The sequence below is a fragment of the Eretmochelys imbricata genome, chromosome 4 (genome assembly GCF_965152235.1).
Source record: "Eretmochelys imbricata isolate rEreImb1 chromosome 4, rEreImb1.hap1, whole genome shotgun sequence".
Classification (NCBI taxonomy): Eukaryota; Metazoa; Chordata; order Testudines; family Cheloniidae; genus Eretmochelys; species Eretmochelys imbricata.
The window spans coordinates 60,661,087-60,687,925 of record NC_135575.1 but is presented as its reverse complement, the minus strand read 5'-3'; the positions used below and the strand labels follow the sequence as shown (position 1 = coordinate 60,687,925).

General features: G+C 37.6%; 1 protein-coding gene across 4 annotated transcripts in view; it reads left to right on the top strand.

Annotated features, from left to right (window-relative positions):
• LRBA (LPS responsive beige-like anchor protein) overlaps window positions 1-26,839 on the top strand; it is a 552,094-nt gene that overhangs the window by 453,365 nt on the left and 71,890 nt on the right. For all 4 annotated transcript variants that reach the window (XM_077815359.1, XM_077815362.1, XM_077815360.1 and 1 more), the window contains one exon: window positions 22,645-22,812. In XM_077815359.1, coding sequence (XP_077671485.1) covers window positions 22,645-22,812 — 168 coding nt within the window. The remainder of the gene's footprint in view (window positions 1-22,644; window positions 22,813-26,839) is intronic.

The window sequence follows — 26,839 nt, the reverse complement described above, 5'->3', positions numbered from 1 at the left end:
TGTAAAGCTATGACCTTTGATCTCCAGAATGGGTTGCATGTCTTTTGTGGGAAGCAGGAAGTCTTGGGGCAAGTGACACTTGCAGCACAGTTTATTTTACTTGAGGAATTTAATTTTTTGTTTTTCCCCTTCTAGAACTGAAGACAAATCTCTGTTTCTATTGGATTATAAATAGGTTCTGGATAGTTTCAGCTGCTCCATAGTGCAGTGATATTTTAATTTGCTGGGTAGACATGTTTACTGTGTATTGTGTAGTTTATGAGTGTTACCATAAATGAGGTAATCTCGCATCTTGTTTTCCATGTGTGAAACATTACATGAGCTAATGCAGCTGCACCACTGCTTGCTGGATGTTAGTAGATTGTATTTGGACATAAACTTTATGCTGAACTGTTTTAAATATTTGTACTAAAATTGGAAATGCTGCTTTTAAAGTGTTTTATATGACACTAAACACCAAATTTCATAAATTAATATAAAACGTTACAGAAAATATAGTAAATTTCTACTTTGCACCACCAATGTTCTCAATAGTGGTGGTTCAAGAATGATATAAAAATCATGACAAAAGTGCTAATTTATGTTAAGTTAGTGTTTCATGGAATGGCTCATATTAAGTATGTCTGAACAGTAGCAAGCATAGCATACTGTAGCTGCCTCTCATTCATGTTTTATACAAAAACTGAATTTAGAATTTGAAGTGACACATGGGGGTTTGGGGAGAAGGGGCAGCTAAAGCATTTTGGTTATTTTTTCTGCATATTTAAAACAACCTTGTAATTTTTTTCCCTCACAGTCTAGTTACTGCTGAGCAAAAACACTCAAAGCATTGTATCTCTATTTATTCACTGATTTCTATTTGCAGTTTTTTCTGTAACTTAGAGTTCACTCATTTTAACAAGCACTTAAAATACGATAAATGGTAAATAGCATAGAATATCAGTATATTTTTATTAACTCTAGTACTGCTATTTACATATACCTGGTGTTGAGCTACATTTATATTGTTTTCCATATATAATAAATATAATGAGCCTGTGTATATGTTGGATCAAAAATGACAATGAAGACATTGTTTTTACAAGATTAAGCACTCAAAAGTAAGGAAATTATAAAGTTAAGGTTTCACATGCAACCTTAACTCTGCCCCTTTTTTGTATGCATTATGATGCAACAATTTTTTTCTCATATGGTTTCTCAAAAACTATAATTAAATAAAACCTTCTTGTCTTAACTGTAACTTAAGAAATTCTGTGTGTTACTCCATATATAGAAGGTATATCTTTAAACAAGTCTGGAAAAAAAATCAAACAAATGTGGACATTTATTTAAAACCGTGGTAATCCCTGCCTAAATTGATAGGCCTGTAGTATTAACGTTTAAACTAGTAAATCTCTCTCACAGACCATGAAACAAAATTATTCTAGATTACTAACACAACAATCATCTTTAACTTTAACCTTGGGTTTATGTTATTATTTAAAGCTTGATCCAAACTTCCATTGTTGTCACTGGCAGTCTTTTTTATTTTTTATTTTTTTACTTAATAGGAGGTAGACCTTCAACTCACATGTTTTCTTATTATTATACATTTGGATGTTTGAGTATGTGTTTATTTCATTTTCTGTGTAGTTTCAAGTTTGAGATTTGTTACAACGTGATTAGCTCCTAGTTTCATCAAATATATGTATTTTTATGATCTGGCATACATTATACTTAGCCCATATTCTTATAATAGCTGTGCCACTATTACTCATTTAATTAGGGGTACATGGGATTATTTTGCTCAGTTGGAATAAACTGCTGTCTGAAATTTTTTTATTGGTTTTATTAAATTTTACAAAATGTTACAAGCTATGTTTGACTAAAAGGAAGATATTGAAGATTTAGGTACAGCACTGACAGGAAGCTATCCTATATAACAAATGGATATGATTAATTTATGTTTTGTGGTTAGCGCTTTTGCTACCTAGGCAGAGTTAAGGTTGTTTCAGTGCTGATGAAGTGAGCTGTAGCTCATGAAAGCTTATGCTCAAATAAATTTGTTTGTCTCTGAGGTGACACAAGTACTCCTTTTCTTTTTGCGGATACAGACTAACACGGCTGCTACTCTGAAGCCAATGATTAAGAATGTTATTTAATGTCTCTGTGTGTGAAATGGATGCTAAAATGGCTTTTAGACTTGTTTATGTAACCTAAGCAGACTGTTTCCATACTATTAATAGAGGTGCTTAATGACTCATCTTCCCTTATATAGCATGTAACAATTGTAAATTTCTTTTGTTTTTAGTAAATCTCTGATTTAATGTGATGCCAAACTCCTGCAGCTTTCTGTGAAAAACTCTTCATGTTGGTTAGTGAAAGTTTGAGTCCACAGCTGCTTTGTGATTCCAGCTTCCAACAGACTCTCTCATTGGCTTTTTCCACATTCTAAAATCAGTGTTGCCTACCTTGTCATTTTACTGCTCTCTTGCAGTATTTTACTGTTTTTCTTAAAGCCCCAGCTTCTGGAGTCATGTGATTCTGGAAGAGACTCCTTTTACAAAAAATAGTTACTAATCCTCATGATTGCAGATAAAAGCATGACAATGTTAATCCTCCCCTAGAGGCTCAAAATTCAAAAGTCCAATAAAAAAAAAACCCAATGTGCTTTTAAAAATATGATGCTTTTAAAGCTATCTAATATTTTTGGACCTGACTCATGATTTTTTTTTTTTTTTTTTACTGTTGGGGTTGGCAGTATGGGAGCACAGTCCTCTTTCCTTCTTTGCCTATATCCGGAATCTGATACCCTGTTCTGTTGGACCCTAGCATGTCTACTAGCTGCCACTGATTTCTGCCTATCAGAATTCAGAGCCTACCCACTCCAAGTCCCTCTCCAGATCCCACCATACCCTCCTCTGTGCTTATTCATGATCAGCTCCATTGTGGAACAGGGTTAAGTGCTTAGGAGTAAAATTGTTAAATGCTGACTGGTTAGTAATTTAAAAATTGAATCTTTATAAATTAAACTCTGATACGCTAAGAACCTGGTGAAGCCCCAGTTCATAACTAAGCTTCATTAAAAACTTTTTTACATTGGCCTTTTTGCACAAAATTACTCTATGCTTCTCTGCATAGAGATCTATACAATGTGAAATTTGTCGTGGTTAAATATTTCCTCTGCTCTGAGGAAAAGGTGGCCAGACAATCATGACACTTGTAAAATTTAAGACATAACTAAGTTGTGACTGAGAACTATTTGATTTTTGTATTTTTTGGTTACCAAATTATCAGGAAAATTATTTTACTAACCTACTTTAACGACACCAATTTTCTGGCAAAAAGCAGACTTTAGAGGGGTGTAGAAAACATGACAATGTGCAGTTTTAAATATGGAGTTACTATCATGTCTCCAAAAATACATGTTTTCATAACCTTAGCTGCAGTTTGTAGCATCTTGTAATTTACTTTTATTCTTGTATACTTACACCATTTTCATTGTCTGCCAGTATATCTGTAGTGTCTTGGACATTTTATTTTGATAAGTCATCATCTCTCTAAGATATGTATTTTAACTTAACCAGCAACCATGTACTACCAAAAAAAAATACTATTTCAACCACCAACACAACTTCCTTATGTACAATTTGAGAGATAAGTCAATTTTCCAAATAAATTTGAAGCTAATTAATGCAAGCAAACTTTCCGAATTTTCTGTGTAGTTATACTTAATCTTTATTATGTTGTGCAAGAATTGTTCTTTGTGTAGTTGAATATGAAATTGACTCTGTGTAGCAAGTAGAGAATAGCACAGAGGCCACGCATGTATCCAAAAGTATAAAAAACATTGTGTGATATTGAATTACATTTTTTAAAAGAAATATTTTTGATGATGTGATTAAGGACTGTTGTGTAATGCTTATGCACACAAAGGGCAGAGTTAAGGTTATTTCATACCACTTTAGAGTTAGAAGTTTTTTGTTAAAAGTGCTAAAAACTTATGGACAAAGTACTGTGTATATAAAATGTGCCTATTTTAAACCATTATAACTGGTCAAATTTACACCAGTTTTCATCAGAGCACTCAAGTCCTCTGCAATGAGGACTGTTTCCTTGCCAAATTTAAACATTGTGGACTCTGTCATTTTAGTGCTAATTCTGTATTCCCCCTGCCCCCCCTTTTTTAAATAAGGAAAAAGTGCATTTTTCCTATTATTCATATTCAAGAATAGTGGATCTGTAGAGGAATCACTACATGTGTCACCTATAACAATCTTATTTAAGTATACCTAGTTCTTGTATTACAACACTGTTTTCATTTCCATAGTTGTTTCTCAGGTTCTCTGTTTGGCTGAAATGTGGTATGCCTGCTCTCAGTAAGGGAACAATTATTTTCTGAACATTTAATCAAAAATAGTTAAGCCATTTTCAACCATGCAAGGAGTAACAGAGAAAACTTCCTCTACAAAAGGAAAAACATTTTTCAACCTCTTTTGTGAACAATGCTAGCACCTTATGGAAAGGCAATGGAAACTTGAAAATTGGCCTATCTTGCAGATGTGCCTTTTGTTGGTCCAATGGAAATCAAGTTTGATTTGACGAAGTGACTAGGATATAAAAAATGTACTTTAAGTATATGCACTGGCCTATGTTTCATAATAGGACTAGCAAACTTCCAGTATCTCAATGGCATCACAAGTACATAAACTCGGTGGAAGCTTCCATTGACTATACAATGTTTCAAGACTTCATGGGATATGCATAACAAAATAGAGCAGATTTTCAGGTTTTGTATGTTAGGAAAGCGATTCTGGAAAATAGTCTGTGAATCTGGTCTTGTCTCCTTCCATTTATATATTTAAAGAAGACTGTATATGGAATGAATTATGGGTTCCTTTCTCACTGAGTGCACATATTAAGTCATGCAGAGCACTCTGCTTTTGTCTAGGAAATAGCTGAATGTGCTGTAATTTCTCTATGTATGTCTGTTTATGGCTTAGGAGATTGGGGTCCCTGTCCTGAATAGGACCTCTGAGTACTGTTGTAATAGAAATTAACTGTGTGTGTGTTTTGTTTGGACCAGTCCATAATAGAATTTAAAACAGGTATATATTTGTGTGTGTGTGTGTGTGTGTGTATATATATATATATATATATATATATACACACACACATAAACACAGTAGTTGCATGTACAGATGGATCTGGGAATCCAGCATATTTTCCAGATAGTCTCTTGGTGATCCTAGAATACTTAGGCTGTGTGTATTGGGACAGATAGTGGTAAATTTTAAATGTCATTCACTGAAATTGAAAATGGTTCTACCAAGTATCTTATCCCACTGAGATTCTCTCTGTGTCTATAGGATAATTGGAGATGCTACAATATTTGTAAATATTCAATGATTTCATTGTAAGATGCTACTTGTATCTCATAAGGTGACAAGATTTCTCTAGCAAGCTTCAATGTTCTTAAATGATTCCTAACTGCTAAACAGTAATCTAGCTTTCAGAGTAGCAGCCGTGTTAGTCTGTATCCGCAAAAAGAAAAGGAGGACTTGAGGCACTTTAGAGACTAACAAATTTATTTGAGCATAAGCTTTTGTGAGCTACAGCTCACTTCATCGGATACATTCAGTGAAAAATACAGTGGGGAGATTTATATACACAGAGAACATGAAACAGTGGGTGTTACCATACACACTGTAAGGAGAGTGATCAGGTAAGGTCAGCTATTACCAGCGGGGGGGGGGTGGGGGGTACCTTTTGTAGTGATAATCAAGATGGGCCATTTCCAGCAGTAAGAATGTCTGAGGAACAGCGGGGGAGGGGGGGAGATAAACATGGGGAAATAGTTTCACTTTGTGTAATGACACATCCACTCCCAGTCTTTATTCAAGCCTAAGTTAATTGTGTCCAGTTTTCAAATTAATTCCAATTCAGCAGTCTCTCGCTGGAGTCTGTTTTTGAAGGTTTTTTTGTTGAAGAATTGCCACTTTTAGGTCTGTAATCGAGTGACCAAAGAGATTGAAGTGTTCTCCAACTGTTTTTTAAATGTTATAATTCTTGACGTCTGATTTGTGTCCATTTATTCTTTTACGTAGAGACTGTCCAGTTTGGCCAATGTACATGGCAGGGGGGCATTGCTGGCACATGATGGCATATATAACATTGGTAGATGTGCAGGTGAACGAACCTCTGATAGTGTAGCTGATGTGATTAGACCCTATGGTGGTGTCCACCAAATAGATATGTGGACACAGTTGGCAATGGGCTTTGTTGCAAGGATAGGTTCCTGGGTTAGTGGTTTTGTTGTGTGGTGTGTGGTTGCTGGTGAGTATTTGCTTCAGGTTGGGGGGCTGTCTGTAAGCAATTGACTTGTAAATCTTTTTTTTTTTCTCCTTTTACTTTGATTAAAATTTGCTGGGTTAATCCTTAGGTAGGGAGTGTAAAAAAAAAAAAAAAGTGATTTAGACACTTTTTTCTTCTTCTTTTAGACCACAGATAAATTTTCTTGTAGCTAAAAATCTGCAAATCGTAACTCCTAAGTGTGATTTACAGAACCTTGATAGATTCTAGAGGCAAAATTCCAGAATGATTTTACTTAATCTCCGTGCCAAATATTAAAAGAATCTTTATCTTGTAGACTTGCATGCTATGAGAATTAACATAATAGATCGTACCGCTTCTCAAGGATCAATTAGTCTATTTTATCAAAAATCCACTTGTACAAAAGTGGCTAAATACATGTTTCCTTTAATCTGTTGTCTGTTGATTAATTTTAAAAAATTACAAGTTTCTATGTATCTACATGGACTTAATATTCTTAATAGAGAAAACCCTAATGAAAATACATCTTTTATAACTGAGTAGGTAAAAAAAGAAATCTTTAGTATTGAAAGGTTGTGACATAAAGTAACAAGTAAGGGTATTCAAAATTAAGGTTGACATACTAACACCATTTTTTTTTCACAACCTCATGAGTGAAGTATAGTCTTAACATCAACTTTGGTTTCCTTTAGGTCAAAATAAATAACATAATTGATTTTTTACTACATCATTTTCTAATTCACAAACACCCATATCCCATATTTGCCTGATGAGGGTTCTCCTGTCAGTTTATCACAATATTAAAGGGAAACTGTCAACTTAAAATCTAGTCAGTTTCAGCAAATGCGCTGAAAGTTGCTTTAGGTACTTAAAACTGCGTCATGCCTCCTGGAAAAATCTGTAGTTTTACAATTATATTCTCCTAATTTTTGAAACTATTTACTCTACCCATTGTCTGTGTGAGATCTACACAAACAGAAAAAGAAACTGACTATATGCAGAATGATGTTGTGCCCATGTATAGTGAACATACTGAAAAAATATAGGTTTCAGAGTAACAGCCGTGTTAGTCTGTATTTGCAAAAAGAAAAGGAGTACTTGTGGCACCTTAGAGACTAACCATCCGATGAAGTGAGCTGTAGCTCACGAAAGCTTATGCTAAAATAAATTGGTTAGTCTCTAAGGTGCCACAAGTACTCCTTTTCTTTTTGAAAAAATATAATTTTTTTATCCAGTCTCTGTTCTAATAATCTTAAATTGTAACAAAAATTAAGTTTAAAAAAAATTCAAACAAGAATGACTTCAGAATTGTAAGTGCTCCTTTAACTTTGATCTTTAAAGCTTCCCTATTCATTTCCTTCTTAAAACACCGGGGGCAAAGGGTGGAAAAGAGGTACCTAACTGTATCCAGAATGTACAACCAAATCCTTTGATTAAACAAAGCGTTAATTTATAGAACCATATTCAGCCTGGGTACAAGCAAAAGCTATTCCACTGAAATCCGTGATCACATGTATCATCGTGGAAATCAGGATGACATCTGCAATTCAATGTGTAGCTGTTTTTCCATTTACTTCAGCGGAGTTCTGCCTGCCTGTACCCAGCCTGAATTTGTCCCATACACTCATACATTTCTAACAGAAATCAGTACACTGAAAAAGCTCTCCATATGTCGTACTTAAGAAATGCATTTAATTAACAGCCTGTTATAAGCGCAGGTCAGTTCTGATCTTTGATTAATAACAATTGCATCAAAATTGCACTTACTGTATATTTTAGCATTTTGATTTGGTTTTTGGGTCCTCCTCTCTATCTTATAAGCTAGAAGTCCTTGGCAAGGACAAATATACAAAATAAATATAAACTACACTGCAAGTATGAGTTCCTCAGAGACAGTGTGTGTGTTGGGGGGAATGATTTAATGCAATAATGTTTTTAGATGTATACAGGCATCCCGTTTTTGTCTCAATTTGTTAAATTACCTGATGTCTCCATGTGTAATTTAAACAAGATTTTGTTCTCTAGTCTTTCTTTCTTTTGAGCTATCTTCTCAAGGAGAAGGATGATAAATGGAAACATAAACATAGCATGAGAATGTGAACTGGTTCCCAAACATTTCAGTAGTTTTATAAACAACTGGTCATTGTTACCTTTAGCTGGATTACAGTTTCCTTCAGAGCAACAGTGCTCTTCAGCTGCTTTACAAAGTTGATTCTAAATGTTTTAACATATTTGCTTAAAGGCTTTAATGTTTAAATAATGGTTATATAATTATACATTGTTTAAACAATTAGCTTTTCAGTTCAGCAATAAGCCCACATGTTATACACATACTACCAAAAATGATAACGAAACTGCATTTTGAAGACGTAAACTGACCTCACAGTGAAAAATCATAGTTTAAGGACCTTTTGTTTTGTTTTTCTTTTTATGAACTATTCTCATTTTAATTTTAATTATGTGTGGTGAATCCCACTTAGATGATCTGTGAGGATATAAATGATCAACTTCAAGTTTTTCTGATTCCAAACTCAGTCTTCAACATTCTTTGTGCATTGTGTGCCCCCCTTCTCATCCATAAGAAATGCCAGTTTGAATCTCTCTGGTCCACATCAGCACAAAGGGTTGTCTGAGTCTTGAACTAGGGTCCTTTGGAGAAACAGGATTAACATCATAGTGCATTATTGGTCCGCTAAGCAGTCCTGATAGCTGTAGATCTGTATTTTTAAACAACTAAAGTATCAAAAATTAACTAATAAAATATTGCTTAGAACTGTTTGGGTTTTACTTTGAAAATGTTCTATTACTATTTTATGTTTCATTTCTATTTAAGTAATAGGAGTGTTCTGATTACTTTTGTTTTAACATCTTATCTAAAATGATCTTTGAAGGTGTATACCATGATTAAAAGACAATTATTTATATGGACTATTTTAAATACTGTACTAGAAAAGGTGAGAGGAAAAATATTTGAGATGTAAAAATTGCATCAAATTTTTATCGATTTTTATAGGGGCATTTTAAAAAAGTGGTGTAGACATTATATTGCATTTTCATATTTGATACTGTAGCTTTTTTAACAGCTTTCAAATTTATACAGTTTTTGTTTAGTTGTCAAAACATTTAATTATATCATGGCTTGAAGGCTTAAAGCTGTCAAATAAATCAGAATCTCAGCATAAACATTTGGTGAATTGCTTTTGCTACCATACTGTAGTTGTTACTGGGCAGTTAGTGAAACTTTTTTTTTTAAAGCATTTACTCAGCAGGTACAGGACAACACTGGTACAATGAATTGCTGATTGCTTGTAAAACAGCAGGTAGTAATGCCCCCACTCTTTGTAATTCTTCTTTGTAAAATAAAGTGGCAAGATACTGTAGTAGGTTAAGTAACTGTGTATGCTGCCTAAGAGCTGTTGAAGATTGCTTATCCCATTTCAGAAATATGTAGAATTTTTGCTTTTTTTTTCCACTGTGCCAAAAAAAAAAAGTTTCTACCACTAGAGGGAATAAACCTTATTCACATGCTGGGGTGGGGGGAAACAGGGGAGAAATATTGGCAGGACTGCCCTGAAAATAGTCCAAGAAAACAAGAGGGCTGAATTTCTTTAAAGCCTTAATATTTTTATGTAAAGAGAATGATAGATACTTTAATTAAATAATTTTAAATTGCTGTTTTCTTAAAAGAGAATAATATTATATTTTTCTGGTTGATAATACAAACTGCAAACTCACCAAAGGGGATTTAGGGTGAAGTAAATTAGTTCTACTTTGAAGCTTTTATTTTCTTCTCCTTTCTAAATGAATGGGGAGGCCCTTGAATGAAAGCTGCTTTTCATTAGTGCCACCAAATACCTATTTGAAAGGAAGAGCTCTTCTAACACACACAAATGCAAGAGCAAAGGAAAGCTTCCCTTTTTTAACCAGAAGACCATCAACTAAACAGCTCCTAGCGTCTCTTTCCAGTCAGGTGGTTTCAAATCAGAGTTAATTACTCCAGTCATTTATTCTAATCACCTTCCTCTTATGGCTAGCCGCATTCTGTCATGGGGTGGCATCGTTTGAAGCCAGTTAGGTTTGAAAGCCACTGCAGGGTACTTGAGGCTCATTAGTGAGGCCTATCCATGCCTGGATCTGGATATGGTCCCTGATTAACTCTGAGTTCTCCCTCCTCCCCCAACACACACTTTAGTTTTAATTAACTCTTGTCTTGCTGCCCCGCTTGCCTTTTACTCACATAGGAAAAAAGGCATGAAGATATGCCTTTAGGAGTCTACTTTTAATTACAAAGAAATGGTAACCTTGTATTTTTGTGCCAGTTATCTACATTGTTGTTTTTATGTTTTACAAACTGGTTCCTACATGTGAAAAGTTAATGTTATAGTCTGTACAGGAGAGAGTCAGTGACTAGAGCAGAAATTGTCTGCAGTCTTCTTCATAACATCAGCCTGTTGTGGGTAGTGTAACAGTTTCCTTGTTTAGCTAAGCTACTGAGAAGCATACATGGCTAGGCCTCAGTACCAAGTCAGACTGTTCCTCCAAAACATGACAGGGGAGTTGTGATTTAGTCTCCTGGGGCTGGAAGGTCCTGCCCTTACTTAAACCTGTATAGCTTAAATTTTGAATCTAAAGGTCAATATAATATTTGTATACACCCACACAGTCGTTCACTTTCCATATTTGAAGAGGCTCTTTTACTCAAATATGCAAAAAGATTTAATTCAGCTTTTAAACCTGGTTTAACAATGTAGCGCTGCTCCAAGATGAAGGGTGGCTAACCATACTAATGTATCAATTTATACCAGGTTAGAATAAATAGTTTTTCATTTTGAAAAAAAAATTGTCTTAATTTCCCTACTCATTTGAGGATTCTAGTTAAATAATTACATTTGAACTCGCCCCCACCCCCCGACTCCACCTCTGCCCTGCTCCCATTCCAACCCCTTCCCCCAACTCTGCTCCCTCCATGCTCCTATTGGATCCCTCCCCAAATCTCCGCCCCAGCCGTGCCTCCTCCCCTGAGCATGCAGCGTTCCCCCTGCTCCCCCCCGGCTCCAGCACTTGCCACCGCGAAATAGCTGTGCTGGGAGCCAGCCAGTGGGAGAAGCAGGAGGGAGGAGGTGGAAGCAGAGGTGAGCAGGGAGGGGAGCTGCCGGTGGGTGCAGAGCACCCACCAATTTTTCCCCCGGGTGCTCCAGCCCCGATGTTAGCTACTGCCTCTCAGGGAGGTGGGTTACCTACACTGAGGGCATGTCTACACTTACCTCTGGAGTGATTGATCCAGCGGGGGTCAATTTATCGTGTCTCGTGAAGACGCAATAAATCGACCACCGAGCACTCTTCCGTCGACTCCGGAACTCCACCGGAGCGAGAGGCACAGGCGGAGTCAACGGGGGAGTGTCAGCAGTCGACCTATCACAATGAAGACACCGCGGTAAAGAGCTCTAAGTACGTTGACGTAGCCAAAGTTGAGTAACTTAGATTGATTTTCCATCCCTCCCCCAGTGTAGACCAGATCTAAGAGGAGAGCCACTCCCATCAGCGTAGGTAGGTCTACACTGAAGCAATACAGCCGTGGTTAAGTGTAGACATGCTCTAATTATGGTGCTCTTCAAGCAAGCCTGTACCAAGTGCACTGAGAAAACAGTCTGATGAATCTCAAGGGGAGGGAGCTCCTTGCCGCTCTCCAATACTTCGTGCATCAGAAATAGAAATAGCAAATGATATGCTTAAAGGGATTTCCATCCAGCTTTCGTTGGCCAGGGATGGCATGTAGTCACCTCCTTTTGAGGTCAGAACAGAAGTCCTCTGACAACAAAATGGAAACTGTTTTAAATTAGAGATATCTAAGTGTTGCACAGAAACCCTTCAATTTTTTGTTCCATATTTTAAACCAGTTTTAGTTTTAGTCAAGCCAAGCAAGGTCCTGTGCTCAATGACATTTCTTTGTGGGTATGTCTATGCTGCAGCTGGCAACGTGCCTCCTAGCCCAGCTAGCCAGACGTCTACTAGCACTGCTCGAGCTAATGTACAAAAAATAGCAGCATGGACGTGACAGCACAGATGGCGGCATTAGATGGCAGCCTGAGTACAAGCCCACCTAAGGCAGGCTGCCTGCCTGTCCTGGCACCATGCTGTGTGTGCCCTGGAAACAGCCAGCAGGTCCGGGTCCTAGGTGTGGGGGCCAGGAGGCTCCCCATGTGCTCTTGCCCACAGGCATCGCCTCCCCCCCACCTTCCATTGGCCAGGAACCGGCCAATGGGAGTGCAGAGCCGGTGCTCAGGGCGGGGGCATCGCACGGAGCCCTGTGTGTGGCCCTTCCTCCCCCCCCCACCCCCCCCGGCTGCCTGCAGGACATAGTGGCCGCTTCCAGGGCACAGTGCGGAGCCAGGACAGGTAGGGACTAGTCTGCCTTAGCATCGCAGCACTGCCGGCCAGACTTTTAACGGCAGAGTCCCTTTTTGACCAGGCGATCCGGTTGAAAAACAGACACCTGGTCACCCCATTATTCTGTTCCAGTGAGGAATTCATTACTGTCATAACTCTTCCAGCGTCAGCTTCCACAGCTACGTTCGCAGTTTCTAGGGGCAGTGAAGTTCAGATTCTTCTTCAAGTGCTGTCTCTGTGGGCACTCCAATCCAGGTGACGGTGTGTCCCGGTGCTGTTGATCGGAGAACTTCTGTAGCAGTGCCTGGTTGGGATGCATGCGCTCATCTGCTGTCTCGCGGCCTCGTTAGCATCTGCCTGAGTGCGCACATCCCGCACTCCCTCAGTTTCTCTCAACTGTCCTCAGCTGAAGACGGGGCTCGGGACAGTGCTGAACCTCTTCCCTGGTCACTGAAGGAAATAACTACAAAGACATAGAAATAGTTAGTAAGAAACATCCCAGTTATTTCACTTCCTTTAGAATAGGGACTTGGTGCTGCAGGTCTTTTATTGCAGTGTAGACATACCCTATGAGTCCAACTACCTGTCTCCAACTAAACCAAAAAGAAATTGAATATCCTTGTCTGTATGTTTTCTTACAGCAGCTATCTTAAGTGTATGGCCTTGATCCTGGAAATATACAGATGTTTTACTTCACTCATGTGAGAAGTCCCATTGAAGCCAATGAAACTGTCCACATGAGTAAAGTTAAGTATATGTGTAAATGTTTGCAGGATCAGTGTGTAAGTTTGATCATTTTCCATGTTAAAAAGTGTAAAATAGTAACATATGGGTGCATATATGATTGTGTACAGTGCTGATGCTTAAAAATATGCTACTTGTGCCTTAGAAAATTACTTCAATATTTTCAGGATTACCTACTCCTCCCTATATTACTTAGTGTGCTGCCAAAATAGAAGCTAGTATAGTAGGAAATAATTAAATAAGGCAATTGGCAAATTTTTGAAGGTGACCACTGTACTTAGTAGTGCAGTCACTATGAATACAGATTGAAGACAGTTTTGCAAGTTTGCTTAATTCTTTTGATCTTGGCATGTAACGATACAAGCTTCAGTTAATATTAAAACTATGAATTTCAAAGGAAATGCAGCCTTAAACATACAAAATATGTGACAGCTGGTTGACTAGTCCATCTAAAACTATAAAATAACAATTGCAGAGAGAGTGCTTGCCTTGCCAAAAAATGCACAAGTGCTTGAGAATTTTATCAAAACGTGGTACGAATTAACATTTGGGTAATAGATTATATAAATTTAGAAAGGATCTTTGAGGTACTAAATTCCAAAGTGTCTTTTCAATTGCAATGTTGTTTGCACCAAATTCTCTTTGCCGTGAAATCACATTTTATTACGTTATGCTATTCCAAAGAACTCTGTGAACCTAGCTTAATGCTTTATGGGTGATTAAAAAAAAATTCTGTTATAAAGATCTTTTAGTGTGATTATGTTCCACAGTCCACAGCATTATATTATTCTTTCTAGAAAAGCTACCTTTCTGTTTATCTCCTGAGTTAAGACTTGCATTTTTTTAGAAAGCCATACATACCCATGTATGTATTCCCTCAGCTGCCCATTTCTTATATAGTTCTTTGTCTTGTTTCCTTGTCTTTTGGTAATAACTACCTCTTTTACAGTGCTTTTCATCAACAGATTTCCACGTGCTTTACAAAAGAGGTTTGTATCTGTATCTCTTTTTTGCACAGGGGGAAAATGAGACAGAGAGAGGCAAATTGGTAGTGTTTAGAGATGTGAAGTAAAATACAAACTTTAGCTAGATAGACAGAAATATGAATAAATTGTCAATGCATTTCTAAACATGATTATAAAAAATGAGAATGAAAACTAAGTGATCTAATCTGTGTAGTCTGAAAAGTACAATAATCACTCATCGTTCCTGCAGTGTTTCATGTCTATAGTAAATTACAAAGTACAATAAATTAATAAAAGTCCAAGAATTTACTGGTATGGAAATTAAATTACTTAAGAGCAAGTTAGAGACCACCGATTGTATGCAAAATTTTAATGTCAGTTTCATATTTGTGAAATTTGTATCACTCCTTACAGAATGTGGAGTTTTGTCATTAATAGCAGGTCTGCTGTCTTCTTCCTACCTGCAGGGCAAGCTTTAGTTTGATACATGCCTAATAACAGATTAGATTTTTTTAGATTTCTATTTTCTCTTGTGCTCAGAAGAGTATATGTGGGAAAAGTTACATTTAAAATTGAAATACAGTTGCTTACTTATAGGTCAGCATTTAAAGAGTTAATATCTTATTAGGAGGACAGGAAATCTGGCAACTATTGCAAAAACTAGACCTAATGGTGCACACAAACAATTTGTCAGTCTTCGTAAATGTGAGTAGCTTTCCGCAAAGTGGCTGCTCTCACTTTGTTTGACCAGGCTAAACTTTTCCTTTTTGGACTTTAAATCTTAGAAGTGAAATGTGATCCACATATTCAATCAAAATCATTTAATTCAAAGCATATTTTGATTGGAACAAAGTTGACATGGAAAGAAATTCTAGAATAATAAAAAGAAAAAGTTGAAAGGATTTTCTATCATATATTTAGCAGGAAAATTTGAAACAGTTCTAATTAGGCTGAAAAAACCAGCCTTCTTCGTTGTAAATTACAAAGGTCATATATCAATGTTAAGGAAACATTACCACTAGTGTTTGAAATCCAGCAAATACAAACATAATAAACCAGTTGGTTTTTTATTTGTGTGTGTGTGTGTGTGTGTAATCTAAAATATGCTTAACGTATTCAAATTAGTTGTCTGGCACTTGAGTAGTGTGGCTGTTACCTTTGCAATACTCTGTATGGGTACATTTTTATAAATTATAAATCAAAATATCTTCTTATTTGTGTTTCCAGTCTCTAGAACACCTAATTAGAGCTTTCCTATTCATGTGTAGACTTTTTCTTTGATTGGGAGTTGGAGATTGATACTGAATTTCATAATGACTCAGTTTTATTTTGACTCATTGTAATGGCATCCCTTGTTTCAAAGTGGTAGCAAAATGCATTAACCCTTTGGAGACTATGGAGATTTATTTGCTTTTGTACATCTGGCAAACACCAATGTTCTAAGAAGTTTGAAATGATTTAATTTTTTTACATGCCAAATTAATGTATTCCTAGAAAAATGTACAGAACTAAAACATATACACCCAAGTTCAAGTACATGTTCAAAAAAATAGTTTTACTGTCCATCAGATGTCATCTTTTATTTTGATTATATTAAAAGCTATTTAATACTCATTGGGAGAGTAAGGTGAGCAGGAATGTGGCCTTATATTTCTGAATAGTTTCTCTGTAAATAAGTTTGTCTAAACAGTGCATATACTGGTGAAATGACGTGTACTTAATGTATTTGTCTAAATGAAAAATCAGAATAATCCTAATCGCCAATATTTGTTTTTAAAACATATACTAGTTCACACTGTTACCTAGTCTAAAATAGAAAAAAATATATTTTATAGGGGAAAAACCCTTGAGCAGTTACTTCAAAAGTACGTCAGAGTCTTAAAATATAATGGTATTTAGTAAATGTGGTATAGTGAGTAACTTAACTATATAAAGAAAATTGTTTCTAACCACGTTAATTTAGCATTTTTGTTGTGTTTTGACCACATTTTGCCTTATGCTTTTTATATAGCACCTTTAATATATATAAAATACAGTCCTCAATACTTTTTTCTGTTAATTCCTTTTATTAAATAGGCAATAAAAAGCCACATAGTAAATCACAAATTTCAGAATTATATTTGAAGAGATAGGTTAAATTGCATTTTATTTAATAACGTTGCATTTTGCATTTGAAATATATTTTTGAATTTGAAATTTGCCTTGTAATATCAAAGCGTCACTTGGTTTATGTTTCTGATGCATTTCTGCCTTGGGAATGGACAAATGAAAGTTACTAATAGGTGTTTGTGTTTGACATCTGTATACTGTACTTTTTAGCATATCTCAAGTGTTTTAGTCTCTGCCTAATAGATCTCATTAAAAAAACAGCTATCAGCCCCAAGACAGTTTGTCAAAGCTAATATGAGTCCCACTGGACTGAACTGACAATTTGTGTGTAGTCTCACATGACAGTCTTTTCATGGTCTTATTTGATCCTTAACAATTAGACATTAATCACTGATTTATTTTATAATAACTCAGTACTGTTGAACATTACTGTATTGTGTTGGACATTGTAGCGGCTTTTCTTTTCTTTTCTTTTCTTTTCTTTTCTTTTCTTTTGTACAAATTTTACTCAGAGCATGCATTGGGTGTAAATGATGTATCCATACTGCTATGGGAGTACTAACAATTGATTGGCTAGTTTTAAGAGCAGCATGGGAAGAATGTTAGTATCCCATAGCGGCATACCGTATTTAACTCTGGCCTTAATGAGGACTGTCTGTCCTAGTGGTCTGAATAATCCTAAATGTTTAGCATTCCATGGCCTCAATTTTATTTTTTGAATGGATAAATATTGAGAGAATAATTTAATAAACACACACCCACACCTTTTAAAAGGAGAGAATTTGTTATGAATATAGTAGATTTATTTTAGCATTATGAATTTTGTGCTTTACATTTTTCAATTTTTTAAGTGGTTTAAATTTTAGTTGTAGTCAAATTGGATTTTTAGTATTATACTGTGCTGTCTTCCTTGAAAATTTATTTTTTTTTAATCATTTTGAAACTCAATCATATCCTACTCTTCTAAATTTAATTCATAACCACCCAAAGACCATAACTGTTAACCTAGAATGACAGAAAACCTTATTTATCTTTTTGAAATTGTATGTTACATTTGGCCTTTCCTGCAGTGTCCTGAGTACTGACGTTCATCTTACTCTCTTTTCTTTTAGCCCTCATATTTGTGTCCTGACAAGTGGACAAAGATGCTAAAAATGCCCTAAAGTAGTGTAAATGACACAAGAAATAATCTCCATCGTCTTTCCATTGTTAATTTCCTGTTCTTACCATTCTAAACCTATGTAACTTAAAAGAACATTTTTATCTTAACATTGCAAAAGGGAAGCAAATTCAGGATGTCCACCAGCAGTTCCATGAATAAGTGGTGAGACTGTAATTTTTAAGAGATTGTTAGATTTATATGACAGGTTTCAGAGTAACAGCCGTGTTAGTCTGTATTCGCAAAAAGAAAAGGAGTACTTGTGGCACCTTAGAGACTAACCAATTTATTTGAGCATAAGCTTTCGTGAGCTACAGCTCACTTCATTTGAGCATAAGCTTTCGTGAGCTACAGCTCACTTCATCGGATGAAGTGAGCTGTAGCTCACGAAAGCTTATGCTCAAATAAATTGGTTAGTCTCTAAGGTGCCACAAGTACTCCTTTTCTTTTTAGATTTATATGTTTGGTTACTTGAAGAGATTGCAGAACAATATTACAGTAGTTATCCATGTCCGTGTGTTTTATGGGTGTAATATGGCCATTATAGTATGTTTCACTTTGCATTCCTGTTAGGAATTTTTGCTCATCAGAAATAGTGAAACACAGTTTTCATAGTGAACATATAAAATCATTTGCCCTTAAAACAAAAATTATGTAAGATGAAATAGATGAAAAGAGAAACTAAATATGTTCTAATGTTAAAAGGTTTTGGCAAGATAACAAGAAAATTAATTCACATCATTGTCATTTGCTGAGCCTTGTAGAATTTTATAGCCTCATGTTGTAGCTCTATGGTCACTCATGAGACTCCTGACTATTTTTATCTTATTAAACAATTTTGAAGTCATTAATTTTTAATTTGCTTGGTTGCTGTTTTTTATAGTTTTAATTGTGGAGAGTGTGTGTGAGAACTAAAACTACTTTTACATAAATAACTCTTGTCAAAGCATATATATTGTAAGGTTTTTTCCATGTGGTCATTTTGGGGGGCGAGGGGGGTAGGACATGACATACTATCTGATTATCCATTTTAGAGGATATTTTCAGCACATCAATAGCTGAGAATTCAAATTAGAAAAAAGAGAACTGGAAGATATGTACAGTCTTTTCTTGATTGAAAGTTCTAATTAAGTGAATCTAGGAAAATTAACTGAAATTAGCTGCCAGAAAGTCGCATTTAAATGAGTGATGAGCTGGTCTGGCAGTAAACATTTAAATGATATAAATTGCCATTTAAGTGTATGGTTTAATGTTTGTCATGCATTAATGTGACATGAGACTGCAGTGACAATCAAGCAGCTTGCTCTAATTTGAACATATTTAGGGCTTTTGTGTGGAGTACAACACACAAATTAAGACAATGGCTGTTTTTATGTGTCAATTTAAATGTTGTTTTCAGACATCGGTTAATGAAACAAACCCATCATTTTGTGTACAAAAGCCAGAGCAGTTTCGTAGGTTTTCAGATTAATTTTAACTTCTGCTGTTCAAAATTAGGAATTTCCTTTAAAAGAAAAATGCTCTTAGTTTCTGTAGGTCACATAGAATAATATTGTACTTCTCTGTATTGTTTTATCTGTACTTATTAAAAATAAAACTGAATTGAATTCTACACGAGATTGATAAAGCAAATCCTGCCAGTAATTTAAAGTAGTTGTATTAAATATTTAGAAATACAGTAGATTCATGCTAGGTAATACCTTTGAATATGTATTGAACCTAATTCGCTTGGTCAGGGATTCATTTTTGTTAATTTAATTGTGTATTTTCTGTATATTGGCTTGTGAATTAGCCACGTATTTTCAGAACAGTGTTTTAATCTTCCAGCATACTGCAGAAAATGGTTCTGTATGTGTATATCCAAAGTGAATGTGTTCAGTGGGCAATGATAAAATCTTGGTGTTTGCTGCACTGCAATGTTTTACTGTATCATGATATTTCAGTATTCCCTAAATTTAGAATAGGGAATATGATGATAAACTTAACTACTAGGAGCAGTAAAGGTCCACATTTTAATGACACACTGTCTTTTTATAGAAACCAAAAAAATTCATTATTTTTAAGTATTGAACTGTACTACTACTAAACTTAACTGGATTAGAAGCTGGAAGTCCTGGCAGCTGTGAAGAGAGGGTGGAGGGTGGGGTTCATAGTTTTCTTATACCCAAATCTGCTAAACCTTCCAGGGAGACCCACCCACCCAGTTTATGATTTTATATAGTCCTAGAGCAGAAACAGCAGCCATCTAGCTGGTGCTTGCTATTGGTACCATATTTGATCTCCCTTAGAGAAATGCCTGCACCCAACCCTTATAGGCTAGCCTCCATCCCTCAAGAGAAAGTTTCTCTCTGCAGGAGACACAGACCTATCTGCCCACTTGTTGCGAGTTGAGAGCTGCTACATATCCCTTTGTATCCACATGATGCTACAGTGATAATTAAGCAGCTTGCTCTTTTGAACATATTTAGGGCCTTTGTGTGGCCTGCACCAGGTAACCATCAGATGGTTTGGATGGTGGAGTCCTTTGGGCACAGAATTATGTGTCCACCAAGTGAAAGTCAGTGATGGCGTGAACAAATTTTGTCACCTAGAGCAGTGCTTCTCAAGCTGTCTGATGTGGGGGACCGGCAAGTTTTTTTTTCCAATGTGCGCACAGACCGGCACCGGTCCGCGGACCACCACTTTGAATAGCACTGACCTAGAGACCAAAATGAACAGCTCAATGTATACCAGTGGTATGGGACAGGCAATGGATAAACTCTCTCTCTGTCTAGGTGAAATGCAGAAATGTATAGAAACTTTCCCTATAACTATGCAGAATACTTGGCGCAACAAACCAGCTTAGTCACCAAATCTTTCTTGCCAAATTGCCATGGGAATATTCTGGCATCAGATTGGCTCTCTCTCTCAGCCACTGGCTAGCTTCTGAAACCACTCCATCTGAAACAGAGGGAGAATTGTTGTGAGCCCTTTGCCCATTTGAGGAAAAAACTGAATGCTCCAAAGATTCCACATGACAAAAAGTAATATTTTGATATTACTTTGAGTAATATTGGCCTTTGAATGAGAAGCCAAATATCTTGAAGGCATGTTGGTTCACTGGCAGCAACTGCAGTAGGTTTTTCAGCTTTTGTCCTGCCTCCATGTTAAGGAGATCTGGCTTGCCTGTGTGTTTGAAAGATGAGTAGTGCATGAAGAAATCTTACAAATTAATTGAATTCTAACTGAGAAATGCTAGTGGTGGGGTGAATAATTATATATTCACCAGGGAATTTATTGGGTATGAGACTAAGGGAGAACAGGTGGAGATTACCCAGAGGCAGAAATGGGAGGGAGATGCTAATATGACCAGTCTTGCACTTCTGTTGGAGCTTTTTGTGATAAACTTGAGGCATGGAGACCATGGAGTACAGGTTCCCAGCCATAAATATGCAACACACTGGTTAAGTCTGTTACAAATAAATCTTCTGATCAGCATAAGAAATTGTGAAATGGTCCCAAAATCCATTCAGTAAACAAAGAAGTCTGACGATATTCTGCTAGTACCACTATGTGAATGGACCTTCCTTAGCTTCTTAGAAGTTGCTGCTTACCTACTCTCCATGCACTCATGGGAAAATCTCTTGGCACATGTCCTGAGGTGAAATCACCAGCAGATTTACCTCCCCTTACTTCAAAACTGGGACCTGCAAGCCAATCACATGCAGTTACCTGCGTATCTGAACAATCACAGGCAATCAAGTGTCTAGATGCTGTCCCAATGGCAGGTTTCTTTAAGCTGTGTTTTAATCAGATATGTTTATTTCATTTGTGTATGTAATAGGTAATATGCATTTTTTCTTAATCTTTTAACATTTTTCTTACTATTTTGGCAAAGTATCTTCTGCATGTAACAACTTGAGAAGAGGAAATTCATTTGAACATTTTTTTAAATTTCTAGTTTGTAGAGTTATCTGAATTGCTGTCCTTGGTTTTCTAACTTAACTTGATAACTGATGCCTTAGGGAACATATGGTTCTAGAGTAGTATGTTAAATATGAACTGGGTTATATGGAAGAATATGTTGTTATTAATTTGTTTATTATTTGTCTTACTATAGCTCCTGGAGGCCTCAGTCAAAATTTGGTACCTGTGGTACCTGGTACCATACAAACACATAGTAAAAGACAGCCCCTGGTTCAGTAAGGGTATTGCTACACTGCAGTTAAACACCTGTTGCTGGCTTGTGCCAGCTGACTTGAGCTTACAGGGCTCTGGCTACAGGGCTGTAAAACTGTGGTGGCGACGTGTGGGCTTGGGCTGAAGCTCCAGGCTCTGCAACCCTGCAAGATGTGATGTTCTCAGAGCTTGAGCTCCAACCCAATCCCAAATGTCTACAGTGCAATTTTATAGCCTCCCAGCCCAAGCCAGCTGACACAAGCCAACCACAGGTTTTATTGCAGCATAAACATACCCTAAAATTACAATCAGAAATTGGACAAGCATAAATATATAGACAAAAGTAATAGCAAACTAACATATATGCAACATGTATGGTATACAGAACTTCTTAGTTGCATTTCACCTGATCACCCCCAGTTACTTTAATTTCCCCAAATCTTTCAGCCCTCTGTCCACATGTCATAACTGGTCTAAGATACCATCCTTTCACCCTCCCCATCCCACAGAAAGAGGGGCAGGAGCATTCTGACTGTTTGTCTTATCCCTGCCCTCTTCATTGACAGGATGAGGAGCAATTCTCCCATCTGGACTTTGAGGGGTGGGGCAGGTGGTCTACATAGCTGGTCCTTTCCACCTTAGTATGCTTTTGTAAGTGTTAGAAATTTTTGTACAGTTTTCTAAAATATTAGTAGCATTGGTGCAGGGGAACTACTAAAGATAATTTCATGTCCTATTTATGAATATTCAAGTTTCTTAAGAAAGAATAATAGCAGAAGTCAGGATAACATATTTTGCATTTTGTTGCAGGCCTTGGAGAGTGAGTTTGTTTCATGCCAGCTTCATCAATGGATCGATCTAATTTTTGGCTACAAACAGCAAGGGCCAGAGGCTGTCCGATCCCTGAATGTATTCTACTACTTAACCTATGAAGGAGCAGTCAATCTGAGTTCAATAACTGATCCTGTATTGAGAGAGGTAAGCTTGCTTTCAAATATGGAAAGGGAAAACCTTTGTTAAACACTGTCATACTCAGAATGTAATGGATTCTGTTCTGCCTAAGTGCAGCAATAAATCTTCATCGCTCTAGCTTTGTGACTTTGGTTGGCACAGGCCAGTGGGGAACCCAGTCTGATGACTCTGTCACTGAGGCATACAAAATTAGTGGACATTTCTGCAAATGTTGGCCTTAATCTCTCTCTGTCTAAGTTTCACACACATTGAATGATGAGGTAAAAATAAATGTTGAACAACTGTTTAATTTGCCAGGTACTGTCCATCCTACTGTCCATTCATTGGCTGGGTACTGAATGAGGCAAGAGACTCTTAAAAAAAAAGTAATATGAATAATCTTAATTCTGTCTGTTCCTAATTTTTGAGTGTTCAACTTTGCAACTTTAAAAACTTTCTTTTATCATATTTTAATGTCCTGATGCATATATACAGAATACTGTACAGTTATATTCACCATTATTTGTATTTGGCCTTGCCAGGATGTCAAATTAAAATTAAAGTGTAGTGCATTTGTTGATAGAAAAAGACAAAATACTAAATCCTTAAAATCTTTGGTGATACTAACATATATCAGTGTAGTAGAAGTCTTGTATCCAGGGTCAACAGCTCCATTAGGAAAAAGCTATTTTCTAAAATATTCCTTAGAACTCCTGCCATATATTACTTTGTGGGCTCTCAGGGAACAAAGAATATGGCTTTTGTTAAAAAGTATAAAGTGGTTCATGATAGGTTTTGCTTCCTCTATTCAGAGCTGTAAACTAGAACCAAATATAGTTATAATTATTGTAATTATAGAATAAATGTGACCGTTTATCATATGTTTTAAAATAAAATATTTATCACTGAGAACAGATTATTACCAATATTCAGTTAACATAGTTTTATTTAAAAGCATGGCTCAATATATGCCATAAAGAAGCAAATGAAGAAACATTTAAACTGTGAAATTTTCACTTCACAAATGTGAGGTTTGATGTTCATTGTATAATTGTAGACTTATTTTGTTGCTTTCTATTTGTTGAAAAAGATACTAGGGTGGAGACTGGTAGTCATTTCAATCAGTAAATATTCTTCCATGTAGCCCTGTTGCCCCTCAAGCTGCACATACAGACAGTCTGAGCTCCAGCATAAATTTGTCTAAGATGATCATGAAGCTGACTTATATGGGTCTGAAAGCTGATGGAAACATAAAAAGATTTTTCTGTGCTGTGTCTTTGAGCTAAAATCCAGACATCTTAGGGAAAGATATAGTATAAAATTAGGGTCTAGTAAAGTAGAGACTGGAGCATTTGGCCTGTGGAAAAAATTTATTAGCACCTGCATTTGAAACAGCTATTCTCTGAGTAGATACAGCCATATATTTCATGTAGATGTGTGTGCATCCAGCGCACCAGAGCCAGGGAACTTTCCCTAGTACCTATAGGGATGGCACTCGCGCCCTGTGGCCTTAGTCCCCCTCCCTGAGCCATATAAGAGCATTGTCTCCCTGACCCCCTCAGTTTCTTCTCATTGCCGGCGGCTAGAGTCGGAGCTCTGTGTGGTGCCTTCACCTCACACTTTCAGTCTCAGTTTTCTGAGAACTTATCCTGTATATGGTAGTAGTAGTACTTTAGGTTTAGTTTTAGTGTTAGAGTAGTTGGCTGCCCTGTGTGGTGCCCTCAAGCACTGTATGTTGTGGAGGGGCATTCTCCACAGTGGCCGCCATATAAAGGTTCTTGTTGTGCCTCAGCGAGGGACACCTTAAAGAGTGGTACTCCATCTGCAAGTCATCCACAAAGAGGACTCAGATGGCAAGAAACTTGTGGTTGAAGCAGCACCTTCTGGAGCAGGCTGTGAGGCCTGCTTCGGCATTGAGGCCCTTGTCTGATCGGTGGTCGCCTACAGATCCAGCAAGTGATGCTGTTTTATGCTTGCATTCTGGTGTTTCCCCTAAGAGGAAGACTGGTTATTCATCATCTTCTGGTGCAGTGAGGAAAAGGACCCATAAAACGAGTTGGGACCATTCCAGGGCTTGGAGAAACTCTTCCTCATCTTTTAAGAGGAGTGTTGACCGGCATAGTACTCCCTGCAGCACCCACGATGGAGCATGTCTGTCCACCTGCTCCCTGTACCACACCAAATACAGTGACAGCCCGTACCATCAATTCTGATTCCGACCACAATGCATGTGTTGAGTCTGGTACTAATGACGTTGGCACTGGCATTGACGGTCTCCAAGCCAATGCCTCTTCTGGTGCCAGATGGAAGTAGGTCTCATTTGGTACCACTTGTGCTGATTCCCATTTCTCTTCAGCATCGAGGCCCCAAGTTGTTTGCCTCATCGGGACTGGTTCCCCCATTGTCACAAAAGGACCTCCTGGACTTCTCAAGATCCAGGTCAGGATTGTCCTTTCCCTTCTTGTTAGACACTAGAGAGTGCCCTCGGATCACCATCAGTACCGAGAATGGCATCTGTCCTGCGGTCAGGATAAGGGCTCTGGGCCTAGTACCTTTTGGCCACCAAAGCCTTATCTGTATGCCCAGTGGCCTATGCTTCTCGACCTGCTCTAGAACGAGATCACCAGTCCTGGTGGTGACTCCCATTCGCAAACCATCTTTGCCGCATGCAACCGCTGAGTTCATTCCCTCTGGACCTTGAGGGTCATTCCAACTGGATCCTGTGATGCAAGACCAGGACCAATCATTAGCACAGCAAACCACTTCCTCATACTCTTCAGACAACTCTACCATGTGGGAATCCTTTTTTCCCCCTTTTAAGGCATATTAGGACCTTCTGAGGCATATGGCTGCTTCCTTAGGTATGCAGGCATAACTCCTGCAGGAAAATACACATAGCTGCTGGATATTCTCCAATCATCAACTCTAGGAAGAATAGCCCTGCCGATAAATGAAGCTCTGTTGGAGCCTGCAAAGGCCATCTGGAACACCTCAGCTTCATTGTACCCTATGGTGAAGTGTTCAGAGAAATGGTACTTCATTCCCATGCAAGGGTATGAGGGTTTCAGCTCCTACCTGGCCCCCAACTTGTTGGTGGTAACTGCAGCAAATGACAGGGCTGGGCAGGGTAGGTGTAAATTCACACCCAAGAACAAAGAGTCCAAGAGGATGGACTTGGTGTGGAGAAAGATTTATACCTCCTCTTCCCTGCAAATTCACATCATGAACCAGCAGGTGTTGCTCTATAAGTATGACTTTGTCAATTGGACAGTCTTGTCTAAGTTCACAGAGAAGTTGCCAAAACCCTCGCGTTAAGAGTTTATGGCATTCATTGGGGAAGTCTGTGTGATGGCCAAGACTTCCTTGCAGGCAGCTCTGGATGAGGTGGATGCCTCAGCCAGATTTATGGCATAGGCTGTGACCATGAGAAAGGCCTTACGGCTTCAGGACTCAGGTATTGTGTCCCATGTGCAGCAGATCACTGAGGACTTACTGTTTGATGGTCAGGTCTTGCCATACAGTTCCTCTGCATTTCTCCTCCCAAACCCACCCCACCCCCCAACACCACCACAACACATCCCTTTTCAGGGACTTCTCTCAGAAGACACTGTCCTTGAGCAGGTTCAGTCTCTACTGGCTTGGAGGCCAAAGAGGAGGTTCCTCTGCAGCATCAGTATTTCCTGGTCCCCAAACCCGAGTTATATGACCTGTCCTCCACTTCTGCAATTTCAACAAATACATCAGTTATGTGAAATTCCATAAGGTTACCCTGCCAACTCCCTACCTTGAATCACAATGACTGGTTTACTGCCCTGGACCTGCAGGATGCTTATTTCCATATAGCAATCCTCCCAAGCCACAGGAGGTTCCTCACATTTGTCATAGCTGGCCAGCACTACCAGTATGTTGTACTGCCTTTCAGCATGTCTTCTCCTTCTCAGCTTCTGCTCTTGAGTAACAGCGTACCTCAGAAAGAAGGGAATTCATATCGTTCCATATCTGGACTCTGGGTTACTGAGGGGCAAGTCCAGAGGGAAAGTCCTACGTCATGTTC